The 19,021-nt window shown below is 41.4% G+C and overlaps 1 protein-coding gene and 1 long non-coding RNA gene across 2 annotated transcripts in view; one reads left to right on the forward strand and one right to left on the reverse strand.

Moving 5' to 3' along the window:
- Nucleotides 1–15,265, forward strand: EMC3 (ER membrane protein complex subunit 3). The gene is made up of 8 exons (XM_020887537.2): nucleotides 1–155; nucleotides 4,853–4,910; nucleotides 5,248–5,341; nucleotides 7,212–7,316; nucleotides 8,072–8,153; nucleotides 10,145–10,224; nucleotides 11,009–11,091; nucleotides 14,722–15,265. The coding sequence occupies exons 1-8, from the start codon at nucleotides 1–3 to the stop codon at nucleotides 14,848–14,850; spliced, it is 786 nt and encodes a 261-aa protein (XP_020743196.1). The 3' UTR covers nucleotides 14,851–15,265.
- The window catches only part of LOC110133514 (uncharacterized), a 17,852-nt gene continuing 6,978 nt past the window's right edge, over nucleotides 8,148–19,021 (reverse strand). The window contains exon 4 of the long non-coding RNA XR_002312784.2: nucleotides 8,148–9,166. This is a non-coding gene — a long non-coding RNA (uncharacterized lncRNA). The remainder of the gene's footprint in view (nucleotides 9,167–19,021) is intronic.

Raw genomic sequence — 19,021 nt, forward strand, 5'->3', positions numbered from 1 at the left:
ATGGCGGGGCCGGAGCTCTTGCTTGACTCCAACATCCGCCTCTGGGTAGTCCTGCCCATCGTCATCATCACCTTCTTCGTGGGCATGATCCGCCACTACGTGTCCATCCTGCTGCAGAGCGACAAGAAGCTCACCCAGGAGCAAGTCTCCGACAGGTCAGCGCCCTCCCCTCTCCAGCAGTCTCACTCTCTCGTGACCTTGGGCAAGAAAGTACAGGGGTTATGTCAGTTTGCCCGGCTTCATCAGGCCCGCACTAGCTGAGTTTCCTTGGCTGAGTTACCCCTGTGTTTCACTTGTTCATCTGCGAAGTGGGGATGATAACTGGACATGCCTCATGGAGCAGGAGTGGGGACTAAATTTTAGATGATGTCTGTAAAACTTTCCTCTAGATACGGTATAAGTTTCCATGAGCTTGAATGATCACAAATGGGACATTTGTTTTCATAAAAGGTTTTGCTGCCTCAGAAGTTACTAAAATTTTTCTAAAGTGTGTTAAACCAAAATTGAGAAATATATAAATGAAAAAACATTAGACCATATTTGGGAATAGAATGTATGTAAAAAGTGACTCTCAAGCTTGTAGAATATAGTGACATTTCGGAAAGGAAAAACAAATAGATCTTTAAGAATGTGAAACTCCAGTTTGAAAAATACTGACTTTGAAAACTAGAGTTTTATTTTAAGAAAATGTTTTTCACTTGCAAATTATGACTGCAGAAGATAAGCTTTACCTTTATCACCAGTTGTTGTCTTGTTGTGCTTAGCCGAGCAGGGACTTATATTTAGATACTAATGGAAATAAAAATGCAAAATTCAAAAATTCTTGTAGAATTTGCAGACCTTAAGAGAAACTGAGTATTTAAAATATACAGGATAATTTAAATTGGCCTTATTCCAGGGTTTAAATGCCTCACATGATTCTCAACCCCACTTCTGCAAAATTGGTCAGCAATATAAATAGAGATCTATCTGAATTTCTGTTCAGCCTGTGGAAGTCCTGAATTCTCTATAGTGAACAAGGTTTTCTTGACGACTTACCATGTTCCCTGCACTGTGCTGTATGCTGCTGCTGCTAAGTCACTTCAGTCATGTCCGACTCTGTGCTACCCCATAGACAGCAGCCCACCAGGCTCCGCCGTCCCTGGGATTCTCCAGGCAAAAACAGTGGGGTGGGTTGCCATTTCCCTCTCCAGCGCATGAAAATAAAAAGTGAAAGGGAAGTCGCTCAGTTGTGTCCCAACTCTTAGCGACCCCATGGACCGCAGCCTACCAGGCTCCTCCGTCCATGGGATTTTCCAGGCAAGAATACTAGAGTGGGGTGCCACTGCCTTCTCCAGTGCTGTATGCTAGGGGGTACAAAATATGACAAGACCCTACTCTCAGGGAGTTTTAGTCCAAGTGATAAAACATGCAAAGAGAAAATAGGAAATACTATCATTTTAGTGCTCAGGGTATGCTAACTACAGTGGTAATCACCTTAAGTGACATATGTGAAAAATTGAGCTTAAAATCCTTTAATATTTGCTTTTTGCTCTTTAAAAAACTGTGGTAAAATGCATATAAAATTTTCCACTTTCCTTTTTTAAAATTTATTTATTTTGGCTGTGCTGGGTCTTCATTACTGCACAGGCTTTTCCCTAGTTGCAGTGAACAGGAGCTACCCTCTGCTTGCGGTCTGCATGCCTCTCGTTGGGGTGGCCTCTCATTGCAGAAGACTGGCTCTAAGTGTGTGGGCCTGGTAGCTGCGGCACACAGCTTAGTTGCTCTGCAGCGTGTGGGATCGTCCCTAACCAGACTGAACCCATGTCACCTGCATTGGCAGGCAGGTTCTTGACCACTGAGACACCCGGGAAGCCCACTTTAACTGTTTTTAAGTATACAATTCAGTGCCATTAAGTACATTCACCTTGTTGTGCTACTGCCGCCACGATACACTTCCACAATATTTTCCTGACCCCTAACAGAAACTCTGAGCCTATTAAATAGCAACTCATTTCCTTCTCTCCCAACTCCTGAGACCCACCATTCTACTTTATCTCTAGGTACTTCATATAAGTGGAATCATACAGTATTTGTCCTTTTGGGGCTGGCTCATTTCATTTTGTATAATGTATGCATGGTATTTGTCCATGTCGTTGCAAGTGAATGGATTTCCTTCTTATTCATGGCTGAATTAATATTCTGGTGTGTGTGTCTACACATATATCATTTTGTCTGTATCCGTTCAGGATTTTTTTTAAATTATTACTTATTTGGGGTTGTGCTGGGTTTTCTTTGCTGTGTGCAGACTTCCTCTGTGTGCAGAGAGTGAGGGCTGCTGTCCAGTCGTGGTGTATGGGCTTCTCCTTGCTGTGGCTTCTCTTGTTGCAGGGCACAGGCTCCAGGGCATTTGGGCCTCAGGAGTTGCCACACTTAGGCTCTAAAGTTTATGGGTTTCAGTAGTTGTGGAGAACAGGCTTAGTTCCCCATGGCATGTGGAATCTTCCTGGACCAGGGATCGAACCCATGTCCCCTGCATTGACAGGTAGATTCTTAACCACTGGACAACCAGGGAAGTCCTTGGGATTGTTTCTGTATCTGGGCTATTGTGACTAATACTGCAATGAACACAGGGTTGCATATATAGATATATATATTAAAAATGTGATTCTATTTTTATTTTTTTAAGAACCTCCATATTGGTTTTCATAAAGGTTGTACCAATTTACAGTCCCACCAACAGGGGTTTCCTTTCCTCCCTCCTTTTGCTTTTAAGATAAAGATTAAAATACAGTGGAACCCTTAAAAAAGAAAGGAATCATGTCACATGGTCACAATACAGATGAACCTTAAGAACATGAGGCTAAACAAAAGAGACCAGATACGAAAAGGTAATATCCATATGATTCCACTTATATGAAGTATCTAAAATAGTCAAATTCACAGGAACACAGAGTAGAATGGCGGTTACTAGGGGCTGGGAGATGGGGAATGGGGACGTTATTGTGCAATGAGAATAGTTTCAGGTTTGCAGGATGAAAAAGTTCCGGAGATCTGTTTCACAACAATGTGAATATGCTTAACACTACTGAACTGTGTGCTTAAATGTGGTTAAGATGGTAAATTTTGTGTTGATGTTTTTCACACCAATTTTTTAAAAATAGCACTGAGACTCACACGTAGTCTAGCTCTTGCCAGCCTCTCAAGCCTTGTCTCACCATGTTTCTGTAGTCCTCTTTCTTCCAGCCATATGGCGTTTTCCCTGGTCCAGAAACAACAGTGCTCGCTCCTGCCTCAGGGCTTTTGCCCATGCTCCAGCTCTTTGCCAAGGTTCAGCTTAATGATACCCCCTCAGGAAAGCTTTCTCCAAGACCTTGACTTCATAGACTCAGTCAGATCCCCCTGTTAACACACTCAGATTATCCGTCTCTCTTTCCTGGTATGTAACAAATGGATTTGATATTTATTCCTGTGGTTATTTGATTACTGTTTTTCTCCCCCACTAGGCTTTAACCTTCTTGAGATACTTGCCTCTTTTTTTTTGGCCGCAGCATGTAGGATTCCCTGACTAGGGATCCAGCCCATGCCTTCTGCAGTAGAAGAGCAGATTCTTAACCACCAGACCTCCAGGGAAGTCCAAGATACTTGCTTTTTGATCACTGTTGTTCATGTCACCTACCATGGCACCCAGAAGCTCGAAAAGTATTTGTTCAATGAGAATAAGCCTGTTACTGTGTATAATATGAATGGAGATGTAGGAATTTAAGGGACTCACCCAGGATCACATAGATAACAAGTGGCAGAGCCAATATTCAAACCCATCTGTCCAACTCCATAGCTTAAATTTCTACTCATTATTCTAGACCCAGTGCTACTTAAACTGTCCATGGTAAAGGACCAGTTTTGGTTTTTTAATTTTCAGTCTGTCACCGGCTGGTGCTTTGGTAAAAATTTTTGATCACATATTTGGATGTTTGGACAATGTCACATACTATAGAAGTTTCTAAACCTTTAGTCTCGGTGTCTGTTCTCACCTCATCACAGACCAGCATTGCGACACAGGCCAGATTTTAAATAGCTTTAGTTCCAGCTCCCGGGGAATGGAACATCTCACCTCTCAACTCTTTAGGCTTGTGTCTACAGTGTTCTGTTTTGTTTTGCTTTTCAAGGAGGATTTCCATTAAGGAGGTTTTTTCCTCCCCTCATTAAAACAACTTTTGAAAACCTAGAAAAATTAGCATTTTGATCTCTTCTGTTTGGTGTTTGTTCTGACACCGCCCACTTGGTACACTTTGTTATCTGTAAGGATCAACTATGTTCAAATATCACCAGATAATTTCATTTATTAATTCAGTAAGTGTTTACTGAGAGCTTACCAACATCTGCACCCTGAGTAGAAGTTGTATTTGTTGTCTTTCAGGTAACAACCCTGTCAAGCCCTGTAATCATTTCTCTGGTTTTGTGGGTTTTTTTAACTTCCTTCTTTTATCCTCACCCTTCCTCCCTTCTGCCCCCAGGTCTTTTGAGAAGCATCCAACTGGTACTCTTTTTACTCAGAGAAAAGTTCCTTCTTAGCTCATTATAAAGTAAGAGAAAGCGTAATGTCCCAAATGTGCCTTCCTCAGAAATCTTTGTTCAGAAAGAGTCACTCCTGAAAACTTCTTGTGGAAAGCTGAGTGTTGGGTTAAGTATGTCCTATTGGTGTTAAAGGCACTTGTATTTTGAAAAGTTTCCACACAGAGCTATTGCCAAATAGGCCTTCTCTTGTGTTTAAATAGGTTTTCTACTTTATTCTCTCATTTTCTTCTAGAGTTTCACTTTTAAAAATCTCATTGTCTTGGTTTGGTTTGTTTTTTTTTTTTTTTCCCTTCAGTCAAGTCCTAATTCGAAGCAGAGTCCTCAGGGAAAATGGAAAGTACATTCCCAAACAGGTACTCATTTATCTTTTATTACAAGCTCCACGATTCACTGTTAAGGACAGTAGATACCTGAATGTTTTATAAGGGGACTCTTCGGGGAAAGCCGAAGGCAGGCAAGTCAGTAATTAAGCTGTGGCCTAGTGGTGTTTGCTGTCATTGTGACCTTGCTCTTCTTGAGAAATTGTTTTCAAATGTGACTCAGCTAAAGTGTCAAGTCGGCTGCCAAGTAGGCTGCCAGTTCTGAATGTAATGGCATATTACACGGGCCTTCTGACTAAACCTCGGGGGAATAATTTGACAATGTTCTATGTCACAGTTTTAAGACTTAAAAAGTTCTTTTTTCTACTAGTCTTTCCTGACACGAAAATATTACTTCAACAACCCAGAGGATGGATTTTTCAAAAAAACTAAAAGGAAGGTTGTGCCGCCTTCTCCTATGACTGGTATGTTTATTCCCCTCTCTCATCTTTAAGGAAGATTTTTAACATGATGGGGGGATGAGCAGGGAGGATGTCCTTTTATTTGAAATTTAAATGGTATAAGACAGTAATCTGAGGGAACTTAGGGATCATCTGATATAGGGATCTACAAACGGGGGATTCTCTTTCAAATAAATCTTTTACCTTGAGAACTCCAATGTATAAAGTGGAATTAAAAGCAAGAGCTCTCGGCTAAGGGGACAGGGAGTAGGGCCATTGTCCCCAGGTCTCTCCCCTTTGCTGTTCCTCAAGACCCAGGGTTCTGAGGGGCACGGCTGGAAAGCATTCCAGTCCCAGGTCCCACCCAGTGCAATCCTGTTGCTGGCAGATGACTCCCAGATTCTGCCTAAATGCTTTCCTCGGTGATTCATTTCCTTGTCAGACATGATTGCTTGCTCTCCCCCTACAGTTTTTCCTCTAACAGATTTCTTACTTCCTCTGATCCCAGTCATGTGAAAAATACATCATCTTTAAAGTAAAACAAAAATAACATATTATTTGGTTTTACTTATCCATTTATTTCAGTACCTATTTCTTTAGGTTAGATAACCAGTATCATAAACCCAGACAGAAGGTACTGGAATTGATTTCAATAATAAGTCTTTTAGCAAATCTATAAGAAACAAAAGACCAATAAGTATATGGAAAGATACTTGACATCACTAAAATCAGTGGAATGCAAATTAAAACACGGTATCCTTTTTACCCCATTAAATTAGAAACGATTGAAAAGCTTGACCACAACCCACTCCAGTATTCTTGCCTAGAGAATCCCATGGACAGAGGAGCCTGGTGGGCTACAGTCCATGGGGTCACAAAGAGTCAGACATGACTTAGCGACCGACTACACACAGGTTATTTCTTAAACTGGAATTTGAGGGCCTTCTATGGGAATGTTAGATTGACCCTGAAGAGTACTTCTCTTAAATTCAAATGCCTTTTTCATCTAGTCAACCAAAAATTTATCTTTAGTAATATTAATGCCATCACTTTGTGCAGGGAGATGAGTAGGATAGTAGAATTTTAAAGCCTACTAGTTAATGTAGAGTATTAGCAATTTCTTTGTCAAAACATGTCCTTTCTCCTTAATTGATGATGTGAAGTTATGAAAGCACTTATTGAAATATACTACATACTCAGCTTGATAGACAAGAATAATGATTTTTTTTTTTTTAAAAGAAAAGCTTGACCAAAGCTGCTACTGTCAAGGTCATGGAAAGTGAAGTCCTCTTACTGTTGCTGAAAGTCAGTTTTAAATGGTCAGATCCCTTGGTCCAAAAATTCTTCTAAGAGTTTCTCTCACAGAAACACTTACACAAATTTGCAGATTTATGTACAAGGAAGTTGTTGGCAACATTTTTTTTTTTTTTTTGCCAATAAACAATCTATTGGTCTAACCAGAAGTGATGAGTGTGACCACAGTGGATGCCTATGCAGACATTAGAAATAATGAGCCATATTACACCAATATGGAAACAATATTCACAATATGTTAATTTTTAAAATTAAGAAGCAGAATAGTAAGCATAGTATCCCTTCATGTATGTATATACAGAAAGAAACTATTGTGTGTGTGCATATATATACATGATAGGTATATATGTACATTTATATTGACATATAAAGATAGAAGAATATACAACAGTTAAAAGTGTTTAGACAGTAGGCAGAGGAACTGTCCACATCCTGTGTTTCTATGTCATGTGAATTTTTTACAATGAACTTGTATTACTTGTATTAATTTTATCAAGTAAATTTAAAAGTTACAAAAAACAAGGAATAAATCCCTACCAACAGTGGTAACAGCTATTGGTTGCTTGTTTTTCTGTCTTAGATCCCACCATGCTCACAGACATGATGAAAGGCAATGTCACCAATGTCCTGCCTATGATTCTTATTGGTGGATGGATCAACATGACGTTTTCAGGCTTTGTCACAAGTAAGTTACAGACTCAGAAGACTTCAGGTTTACTTCATCTTTGATCCTTTCCCATGACCCTACTCAGAAACCCAGGTACTGCTGACATACTACTGTCCCAGGTCCTATGTTCTCGAGTGGAAGTTGATAACAGTTCTTTCTTTTTGATAACAGCTCTTGAACAAAAAAATTGATCATGCTCTGATTTCCTGGCTGTTATCCCAAAGTGTTCATACATTCATGACACAGATGCTTTTTTACTAAGGGACTTGAACAAGTGGCTGACTACTTTGTATCCAAAATTAGTTTTGTGTCCTAGTGAGTAGGAGGAAGGGAAGCCTGTTTCTATCTTGACTTCATTTTTGAGGTGTTGAGTCAGTTGCTTGTCGATGTGTTTGTGAGCCGCTTTGATTTAAATGAACTTGGTGTCTCAGGAATGTCTTTCTTTGTGCGTATATATTCCACTTCGGGTTTGACAGACTTGTGCTGGCTTCTTTTCCAGATTTTGGGGCACAGCTTAGTTTAAGCCCCTACTTCTTAAGCACTAGACAATCTGGTATTGTTCAAAGAACTAGAATCGAGTGACTTTTGAGTGTTAATTCTTCAGAAAGTGACATAAGTCTCTTTGTGGAAATAAGTTTCTAAATAAGTTTAGAAATAAGTTTCTAAACACTGTATGGTACAGAGTTCCCATCTCCTCAGGGAGATATGTGCATCACATTTATTAAACTGTTCTACAGAGGCATGATTCTGAACTTTTTCTTTCTTTTCCGCAGCCAAGGTCCCATTTCCACTGACCCTCCGTTTTAAGCCTATGCTACAGCAAGGAATTGAACTACTTACATTAGATGCCTCCTGGTATGGACTTTCTTCTATTGAGTAAAAACACCAACCAAAATCTAAAACAGGGATCTCTTTAAACAACAGGATTTCCAGTTTGCCTGCTTCACTGGAATAGGGTTTTGGAGTTTTTCCTCATTGAAACTCCACTCAGAATGCCACAGATTATGGTAACTTTTACATGAGTTTTCTTGCAAAAGGAGAGAATGTATCAAGCTCTTTCCCCTAGCTTCTTGGGTCTTAGGAACTCAAAAAAGTAGATGTGTCCACCCCCAAAAAAATTAAAGGCAGGAATTCTGGCCAAAGCAGACTTTTTAACAATAAATGCCCTGGAGCTTATGGAAGTGGATGTTGGTATTATTTTTCAAAATACATCACTTCCAATAACAACATTAATCCTTTTCACTGGTACCAGTCATTGTGCTAGATACAGTCCATATATTATTTTATTCTCGTAGCAACCTTATCAAGTGGAGCCATGGAGATTTGACCACAAGTCTGTCCCAATCCAGCACTTGTGTCTTATTTACCGTTCTGTTTTTTACATCAGAGTAATAAAACCCCGAATATGAAGAGCTCTCAGGACAGTGCTACAGCCTCTGGAGCACAGTAGTACTTATTCATGTGGTCTCTCCAAGATGATTTTGGCTATGGCTTCCCAGAGACTCGCGTCCAATGGCAGCCAGACAGGGACTTCCTTAGTGGTCCAGTGGTTAAGGGCCCACCTTCCAACGCAGGGGTCACAGGTTCAGTCCCTTGTCAGGGAACTAGGATCCCACGTGCAGCAGGGCAGCTCGGCCGGCACACCGTAACTCGGGAAGCCTGCCCACCACAACAGAGACCCAGCGTGGCCAAAATAAAATTGAGTAGGCTGGAATAAAATAAAATAGCCAGACAGCAGGAGGAGGAGAATGGGCAATGGGGGTCACCATTGCCGATCTTGACTCACTCCGCAGTTGGAGCAGTCTGTGGTTGGTTGGGAGGGACACGATAGACCCGGCGCTGGGAGAGTCTTGGGCATGCACACTTCCCTGAGAGGAGAAAAGGTATACTTACTACAAGTGGCACAACTGTTAAACTTTGACCTTCCAGTCTCCTGTGGGCTAAACACAAACTTCATGGGCTGGAGAAAAGCTGTTTCATCTTTTGTCAGCACCTGGACAAGTATGTTTCTGACATGCTCGTGTGGACAAAGGAGCCTGGAACCACATATGAACTAGCTTACCAATCTGAAAGATCATGTACAGATGAGTGTGGCCCAAGCATTGGAATGAAGTGTGGGTCCTTTCCCTCTGTATCATTTCTAACACTCATTTTAGTTTTTTATTATATGCAAACATATTAACTTCATTGGGGCAAGGTGGGAAACCTAACCTAAAGAGAGCTTTGGGATATAGTTCAAAACTTGAAATGGCTTTTCTAGCCACCACAGTCTTCAATATGAAGCCTACTGACACTTGTGGTTTCCTTAGAGAATGGGATTCAGGACAGGAAGCCTCTTTCAATTTATATCTTACGAACTTCAGTATTATTTGCATTTATTATATACATCAATAACAAGTGTGTGTTGTTGTCATGATTACAAATAATAAATGGTTTGAAAACTCACTATGTAGGCAGGATAATTAAACAAAACTCATGTTCCCTGATAAAATGAAGCCCACCAGTTGTGAGTTCAGTTCCTGCTACTGAATGCCAAAGAAGGAGCCGTTAGCCTCCATATATTACCTCGTTTTACCCTCATGGCAACTCTCTGAAGTGAGTGGAAGAATCGAGATTTGACCCAGGTCTGTCCACAAGGCTCAGCTGTTTGCCTGCAGAGAGCTATAACTATTAATATTTGTAACATGGCCTTCACAACGTGTGTTTCTTCTTTGGTTGTGCTCTGGATGACTACTGGCTGACCCCAGGTGATTCCTTATATACTCTGAACAACTTTGGGTGGTAGAAATGTATGAACTAGTTTATTCTGAAATAACTACCTACATTGTTTCACTTTTGCTTCCTAGGGTGAGTTCTGCATCCTGGTATTTCCTCAACGTCTTTGGGCTTCGGAGCATCTACTCTCTGATTTTGGGCCAAGATAATGGTAAGAGGCAATTACTTCAATAGCTGAGTCATTCATACCAGGGCCAGAGTGTTTAGATAGGCTGTGTTGTATTGAACAGAGTGAAATATGGTGCTTCATTCCCTAAACTTATTCCTAAGTTTCTGAGGTATTCTGAAAGAGTCTTAAACATCCCAAGGTCAGACTGAAGATCTGAATTCTCCTCATTAATCACGGGGACAGTATTTAGTTATGCAGAGTCTGATACCCTCCAATAAGGGATCCAGCACCAGCAATGTAAGCCTGTAAATGTAAGCCTGAAGCTGAGAGAAGGCTGGTTTGATCAGTTCGCCCACTGACTAGAGACCAGTACCAGTCCTGGCTCTCTTACTTAAATAGCTGGGACCCTGGGTAAGTTACTTAACCACGTCAGTCCTCTGTTTGCCTACCTGTAAAGTAGGGACCTTAATAACTGACTTCTGGGTTTGCTGTGAGTAGATAAGGTAGATACATGGAGCACTTGGTGAAGTACCTGGCATATTGGTGTTGCTCAGTAACTCATAGCTATTGCTCATGTTATTTAAATTTGAAATAAAGTTTAGAGCTTCCTTTAGTTAATCTTCCTTCTCCTGCTGTTATCACGTCATTTTTTGCAAGAGGTAAAGTGACTTTCACAAAGTGGGTGACAAGGCCAGTCAGTGAGCTGTCCGTGGTTCTCTAACCCACTGCCAAGCATCTGTAAGTGCTGTGTGAGGACCACGCTTCCCTGAGGGTCCTGGGTGCGGGCTGTGCCCTGGCACTCACTGGCGTGTGTCTTACGCTGCAGCTGCTGACCAATCTCGGATGATGCAGGAGCAGATGACTGGAGCAGCCATGGCCATGCCCGCAGACACCAACAAAGCTTTTAAGGTACACTCATTCTCTTCCCAGCTTCTCTGAAGCTCAAAGGTGTTACCAGAGTTACTTTTAAAGATGAATTCCCTGAAGTGAGTGTGGTATATATATGGTTCCATCATTTTAAGTTTAGCGAAAATGTGTTTGCATTTACACGTCTCATATCCCAGAGACAGAATCATCTGATGAGTAAGTTAGAGATTCTTGGTACTTCCGGTGGTTTTTAAGTGCTCACCCAATTTAATCCACAGTGTAAATGAAGTTGTCAAAGCAGCCCAATCAGAGATGCCAGGTAGACGTTTGGAATATTTTGAACTTTTTCGGACCCTGATATAAATTTCATTCAGTAAAATCTAAATTGGGAATACCTTGGCAGTCTAGTGGTTAGAACTCCACATTCTTTAACTGCCGAGGGCCCAGGTTCAATCCTTGGTGGAGGAACAAAGATCCCACAGGCCATGTGGCTTGCTCCCAAAAAAGTCTAAATTATTTGAGCCTTTCATAAATGATTCTTGAGTTTATAAAATCCAATATAATTTTATACAGCAAAATCTCACTAATTTTTCATGATGAAAACTAGAAATAGAGAGGAATTTGCTTGATGAAAGATACCTATGAAAGACCCACAGTTAACATACTATACTGGAAGCTTTGCCCCTAAGGGTAAGAACAAGACAAAAGATGTCCACTATGACCACTTCTATTCAACATTATTCTAGATGTTCTAGCCAGGGCAGTTAGGCGAGAAAAAGAAATAAAAAGCATCTAGATTAGAAAGGAAGAAGTAGGAACTTCCCTGGTGGTCCAGTGGTTAAGAATCTGCCTTCCAATGCAGGGGACTTGGGTTCAATCCCTGGTAAGGGAACTAGGATCCCACATACCAGAGGGCAGCTAAGCCCACATGCTGCAACTGGAGAGGCCCATGGATCGCAGTGAAGACACAATGCAGCCAAAATTTTTTTAAAAAAGCTTTAGAAGTAAAACTGTCTTTGTTTGCAAGTAATGTGGTCTTTTACATAGAATATCCTAATAGGAATCCACCAAAAAGCTATTACATGTAATACATTCAGCAAGATTTTCAGAAATCAGTCATAGTTCTACACACTGGTAATAAAGAATATAAAAAATAGAAATTAAGAAAATCATTCCATTTACAATAGTATCAAAAAGGATAAGAATAAATTTAACAAAACAGCAAGACTTGTACCATGAAAACTGAAAAATATTGCTGAAAGAAACTAAAGAAACCCTAAATAAATGCAAATATATCCATGTACATATTATCTTGACTTACTGTTATCGAGATGGCAGTACTCCTTGATCTGTTGATCTACAGACTCAAAATCCCACCAACTTTTCTTGTGCAAATTGGCAGTCTGATCCAGAAGATAATACGGAAGTGAAAGGGCTTCAGAATAGGTGAAACAATGTTGAATAAGAACAGAATTGGAAGACTCAAGACTTCCTGATCTGAAAACCTACTTCTGAGCTATAGTAATCAAGACTGTGTGGGACTGCCGGATGTACAGACTTGCAGATCAGTGGAATAGAACTGATACTCCATTCAGTAGGGACTTCCCTTACGGTCCAGTGGTTAAGACTCTGTGTGCTTCCAGTGGAGGAGGCCCAGGGTCAATCCCTGACCAGGGAACTAAGATCCTATATGCTGTGCAGTGCAGCCAATAAATAAAAAAAGTTTTGTTTTTATTTTTAAAGAATTGAGAGTTCAGAAACAAACTCATACATGTAGGTCAAATGATTTTTGAGAAAGGTGCCAAAATAATTCAGTGAGGGAAAGAATAGTTTTGCTGTTTATTGCATACAGAGTTTCTGTTTCAGGGGATGAAAAATTTAGAAATAGTGGTGATGGTTGCACAAGATTGTGAACCTAAAAAATACCACTATATTGTATACTTAACAGTGGTTAAAAATGGCAAATTTTGTTTCATATGTATATTAATATTTACCACAATAAAAAACATCGTGAATAAAAGTTTTTAAATGGGTCAAAGACCTAAATATAAGAGCTAAAACTAGAAAGCTCGTAAAAGAAAACATAGGTGTAAATGTTTGTGACCTTAGATTAGGCAGTGATTTCTTAGATATGACATCAAAAGTGTAAGCAACAAAAGGAAAAATAGATAAGTGGAACTTTGTCAAAATGAAAACTTTTGTGCTTCAGAAGACACTGTTAACAAAGTGAAAAGCCAGCCCATAGAATCAGAGAAAGTGTCTGCAAATCATACACCTGGTAAGGGTCCAGGATTCAGAATAAAGAACTCTTCAACTCGACAATAAAAAGATAATCCAGTAAAAAGTTGGCAAAGGATATGAATGCTCATTTCCCCAAAGAAGACGAACACATACCCAATAAGCTAAGCACATGAAAAGATGCCCAACATCATTAGTCATTGGGGGTTTTTGCAAATCAGAACTTCAGTGAGGAAAAAAAAAAAAAAAAACTTCAGTGAGATACCACTTCACACTCACTCATATGGTTATAATAAAAAAGATGGACAGTAACGAGTGTTGACAAGGATGTGGACACATTGGAACCGTGATATGTGCTGGTGATTATGCAGCTGCTTTGGAACACAGTTCTTAGTCTTTCCTCAAAAAATTAAACACACTTACCATATGACCCAGCAGTTCTGCTCTCAGCTAAACACCCAAGAGAACTGAAAACATATTTTCACACAAGAACTGAGTACAAGAATGTTCAGAATACTACTGATAATAGTCAAAACTAGAAACAATCCAAATGTCCATCGTCTGATGAACAGATAATGCAATGTCTAGACAATGGAATGTATGCAGTGGAATATTAGCCATAAAAAAGAATGAAGTGCTGAATCATGCCACAACAGAGAGGCACCTTAAAAACATGCTAGGAGAAGGGAACTATAACCAATATCCTGTAATAAATCATAGTGGAAAAGGATGAAAAAGCTAAATGTATATGTATAACTGAATCACTTTGCAGTATGGCAGAAACCAAGACAACACTGTAGATCAAGTATACTTCAACAAAAGAAAATTTTTTTTAAATGTTAAGTGAAAGAAACCAGTGACAAAAGGCCACATACTGCATCCAGAAAAGATGACAAGACTCAGAAAATGAAGTAGCAGTTGCCAGGGGCTGGGGGCGGGGATAATGGGAGTGTCGCTGTTTGATACAGAGTGAGTCTGCCGTGACAGAAGTGTTCTGGAACTACCTAGCAGTGGTGGTTGCACCTCTGTGAATATACGAAAAGCCACTGAAGTGCACACATTGAAGGAATGGGTTGTGTAAGTTACTGTTTTTAAAAACCCATACCTGTGAGCTAACATATATATCGCACATTAAGTTTCGTAGAGCATTTTTAAAGACCTACTAATTAAAGGCAGAAGTAGTCAGCATTAATAGAATGCCTGAGAAATGTCATTAGTTGCCAGCTCCAGGGACCCGAGCAGGTTGTGTCTTTCTTGGCCTGGTCTCCTGTCTGTAACTTAGGGGCGGGGCGGGCGAGGGGACAGCGGCGCCGCCCTCACAGGACTGAGTGAGTGTCACCCGTGCAGAGCTGGACCCGCTCCAGGCCTGAGCACATCAGCACTGCTCCTGTAACAGCCCTGTCTCCCCGCCCCCATGTCTCTCGTCCTTTGCAGACAGAGTGGGAAGCTCTGGAGCTGACGGATCACCAGTGGGCACTGGATGACGTCGAAGAGGAGCTCATGGCCAAAGACCTCCATTTCGAAGGCATGTTCAAAAAGGAATTACAGACCTCGATTTTTTGAAGACCAAGCAGGGGCTAGCTGTGTCTGGAACTTGGAGTAGCGCTTAACCTTATAACTTTCGTTTGAGCTGGAGCCTTTTGGAATGAAAAGAGGGGTGCATGAGCTGGCGGGGGTGCAGCAAAGATTGTTCTTGTCTGAGGTGGGATCCCCTTCATGTTTGAACCCAGAGGAAACATGAGGAGTGTATGCTGGGTGACTTGCCCAGAAACAGCTATTTTTTAAATATTTTAAATGTTCCTTCTGGTGACTCTAGTAATAAAAGTAAGAGAAAGGGGGGACACTCAAGCTAATGATAATATTAAAAAATGGCAAAAACTCAGTCTATGGAAAAAGCATTGTCAATTAAACCTAATTATTACGTGCAGTCATTCTGACACTTAAACCTCAGTAAACTCCTGTTTTCTTGGAATCCAAACACCCTGCATTTCACCTTAAATTTTTTCTTAGTATTTGTATAACTTCCCTTTCACAAATAATACATTTTCATTGTTGAAAATTTAGGACCAATGGATAAACAAAATGAAACTTTCTGTGTTGTTCATTTTGTGCCTGCAACTGACATGAAAAGCAAATGTGTCAAAACCTGACTCAAGCTCTTTTCCAGAGTAAATACCCAGGGCCAGGACAGACTTAGCAAACCTTCTCTCTGTCTTAATACTTCTCTGTCTTAATACTTCTCTGTCTTAATACTATCAAGTAAAAATTGGTGACCCTGAGACACTGCCAGATCCTCAAATGCCTTTGGGATCCTCAAAGACTTCAGCAGTTAAGTAATGTGAAATCTTCATCTGGAATTCATAATATATTAAATCCACTGCTAAATCAGTAGAGCTGTACTATACATGGCTACTCCACTGAATGAAAGACCCCATGTCCGAGTTATTCTGGATGAGAGAGAGCTTACATGTGGTTGTAAGAAGGGAGAGAAGGTGATTGCTGGCAGACACAGAGGTAAGGGTTGCCCAGGAATAATTCTGTCTGGATTAACTGTCCCAGGGAGGTAGCAGAGGGCCTTCTCTGTACCAAGAGGTGAATGTAATCTGCACGTTGAACGTTGTAATCAGGAACAAACAACTCAACTCTACAAATTAAATCATCCTGTCTTTTTGTCTTTGCCTGTACAAACATTACCTCTGGGTCACTCACAGCCTTCTGCCAACAGTTATGAGTATGTATTGTGGACCAGTGCTGGAGAGTCTAAAATGGAAAAAATGGGACTCTTGTCCTCAGGAACTCATAAGAGAGACACATGAAAAATCGGTGGTCCTTAATCATTCGTTGGGTCACAGTATCTCTGAGAATCTGATGGAAGCATAGACCTCTAGGGTAACCCCAGGAGCACTGATAGACCCTTTAAAGCCTATCCATAGTGACACGCTGACCCAAGGTTAGGAGCTGCTAATATTTAAAACAGTTGTTAAAATATTAAAGGAGCAAAGATTCCCAGGGGAGCTAACCTTTGCTCTGGGTCTTGAAAGAGTTCTGCAGTGTAGAAAGGCATCCCAAGCAAAGGGAAGGGAACTAGCCAAAGCCCGCAGATGAAAATGTCTACAGTCCACTGCTTCCTGACGAAGTGGGGAGTGGTATGGTATATACAGAAAGGTCTGAATCGGGCAGGAATGGAGACAGTGCGGGGACTGAGGGGAGGACCCCCTTTCCTACAGCGTGTCCTCGGTCTGCCTCTTGACCCAGTCTGTCCTTTTCCCTGTAGTGAAGTTGGGTGGGTAAAATGTGTGAGACTGTTCTCACCCATCATGGTGGTAAATGTGTATGTCCTTGGCCCCAGCTCTACAGCAAGTCAAAGGGAAAAGCCAAGTTTGCCTTGGCAGGCTCTTCTCAGAACCAGCACACAAGTTCAGGGAGCACTGCTTATTACGTCTGCTTCTTGGGGTTTAATTTGGATCAGGCTGCTAGGTGAGCAGTCCACCTTTACCATCACCCTGGACTTAACACCCAAAACCATTTAGAGCAACGTGAAATGTCCACTTATTGATAATGGTGGTATGAAAGGCACCTTGCATGGAAGATTAAAGATCGACAGTGGCAAAACACAACTCAGAAAAATAGTGATGACTTAGATTGGAGGACAGCAGGTAAACCTGTGCTTAGAGGCAAAAGCCAGCGTGGTTCCCCTGTATGGTCTGAGGAGCCCGGTGGGCAGGGGTATATGCAGGAGACATGGGGGATTACCCTGTGAGGAATAGTGCAGTGGCAACTGACAGAACTCAGTCTGGCTTAAGCAGTTTTCTTTTTTTTCCTTAATGTAAATTGGTTCAATAACTAAAATGCCCAGTGGTCAGTTACTTCAGTGTAACTGGAGCCAGGGCCTCAAGTGATATCATCCAGATTTGGTTGCTTTCTCAAGTCTGCTTTTTCTATTCTCAGGCAGTTTGTCTTCTCACAGAGACACCAGCTTCGTAACCACAGTGAAAAGCACCCCTGGGAATTCCCTGGTGGTCCAGTGGCTAAGACTCTATGCTCCCAATGCAGGGGGGGCCAGTTTCGATCCTTGGTCAGGGAACTAGATCCCACATGCCACAGTACACGCCTCAACTAAAGATCCCGTGTGCTGCAGGTAGGACCCAATGCAGCCAAATAAAAAAATACACAAAAAAGACATGATGCGATGAGGCAGAGGCAAGGCCAGATGGCAGAGAGCTTCTAAGTCACCCCTCAGACAAGTACTTGGTCCTGATGTTACTTCAGGAACCTTTGGGAAGGACTGGTAGGAAGGGACCTGCTGCTGGGGTGGAGTTGAGGCCGTCACGATCATTAGCCCCCCTTTTCTCCCTCTGCCTCAGTGTAGCTGTGTGTAAGGCACTTCCCCTCTCTGGGCCTGTCTCCCCACTCACCACCCTGTTACTCTCCCCTTCTACCCCATCCATTCCTTTCCCAGCCCAGAGCTGCAGCCACTGTGGAAAACAGTCTGGCAGTTCCTCTAAAGCTCAAAGTTTCCGTATGACCCAGCAGTTCCACTCCGAGACACAGCCCAAGAGAAAGGAGTACATATATGTCCACACAAAAACTTGTACACAAACACAGTAGCATTATTCATAACTGCCACAAAGTGGAAACAACCCAAATAGCCATCAACCAAACCTGCAGTCCTGTATATAACTGAATCACTGTGCTTCACACCTGAAACTAATTCCACGTTGTAAATCAACTGTACTTCAGTAATAAAAGGTAATGATAAAATGTTTTGTACTTGTGATAGTTACACAACCTTGTGACTATAATAAAAACCACTGAATAGAACACCTTAAATAGGTGAATTACATCCTATTAGGTGAGGGTAAAGCCCTTGGCTGTTGACATCAAGATCTCTCAAGGTCATGGATACGAGGGGCTCTTGGAAACTATCCAGGATGTATGAGGACAGCATGGAGGCGACATCTGAGAATGCTGGGTGCAGAGGGGTGTCAGGGGCCTGCCAGCTTGTCCCTAGGCCTCTCCTGCGCTTTAACGTCAGCGCTGGCAGCCCTCCTGACCCTGTACTCACCCTGGTCCCACCATCCCCATCTCCCGGGCTCTGGAGGAGCCTGGGAAGGTCAGCGGGCTTCAGAAACCTGAGTTCTATATCCGTGTACTAAACCCAAAATGCATACTAGACACAAAACGGGCAGTACTCAATATGTAAAAGGTTTTATTTCTACAACCAGTTCACCAATTGTACAGGCAGCCCTGTGCAGTCTTTTCCTTTCTTCCATTTCTTTGTGAATTTTTTTGTTTTAAACTTTTTACTATAAAAAATTTCAACCAGACACAAGAGTGGAGAGGATAGTATAAGGACATACCCATCTCCCTTCACTGATAATGAATAATAATCAATATTTTGTCAACCTTTCATGTATCTTCCAAACGCATTTTTTTTTCCTGGAGTGTTTCAGCGGTAAATGTTAGACACGATACCATCTCACACAAAAACATTTTAGTAAGTAGCTCTAACAGATGAAGAAATGGTCAAACATAACCCATAATACCATTATTCACCGAGTCCAAACAGGTTTATTGTTTAGTCCATGCTAAGGCCCAATCAATGTTCAAATTACCCAATTATCTTCCAACACCTTTGTGTCTTTGCTTTGTCTGGATGAGGATCCCAACGAGGACCATGCACATGGCATTTGACTGCAAAGACTCAAGTCTTTTATAACATTTTCCCTTCCCC

The sequence above is a fragment of the Odocoileus virginianus genome, chromosome 26 (genome assembly GCF_023699985.2).
Source record: "Odocoileus virginianus isolate 20LAN1187 ecotype Illinois chromosome 26, Ovbor_1.2, whole genome shotgun sequence".
NCBI lineage: Eukaryota > Metazoa > Chordata > Mammalia > Artiodactyla > Cervidae > Odocoileus > Odocoileus virginianus.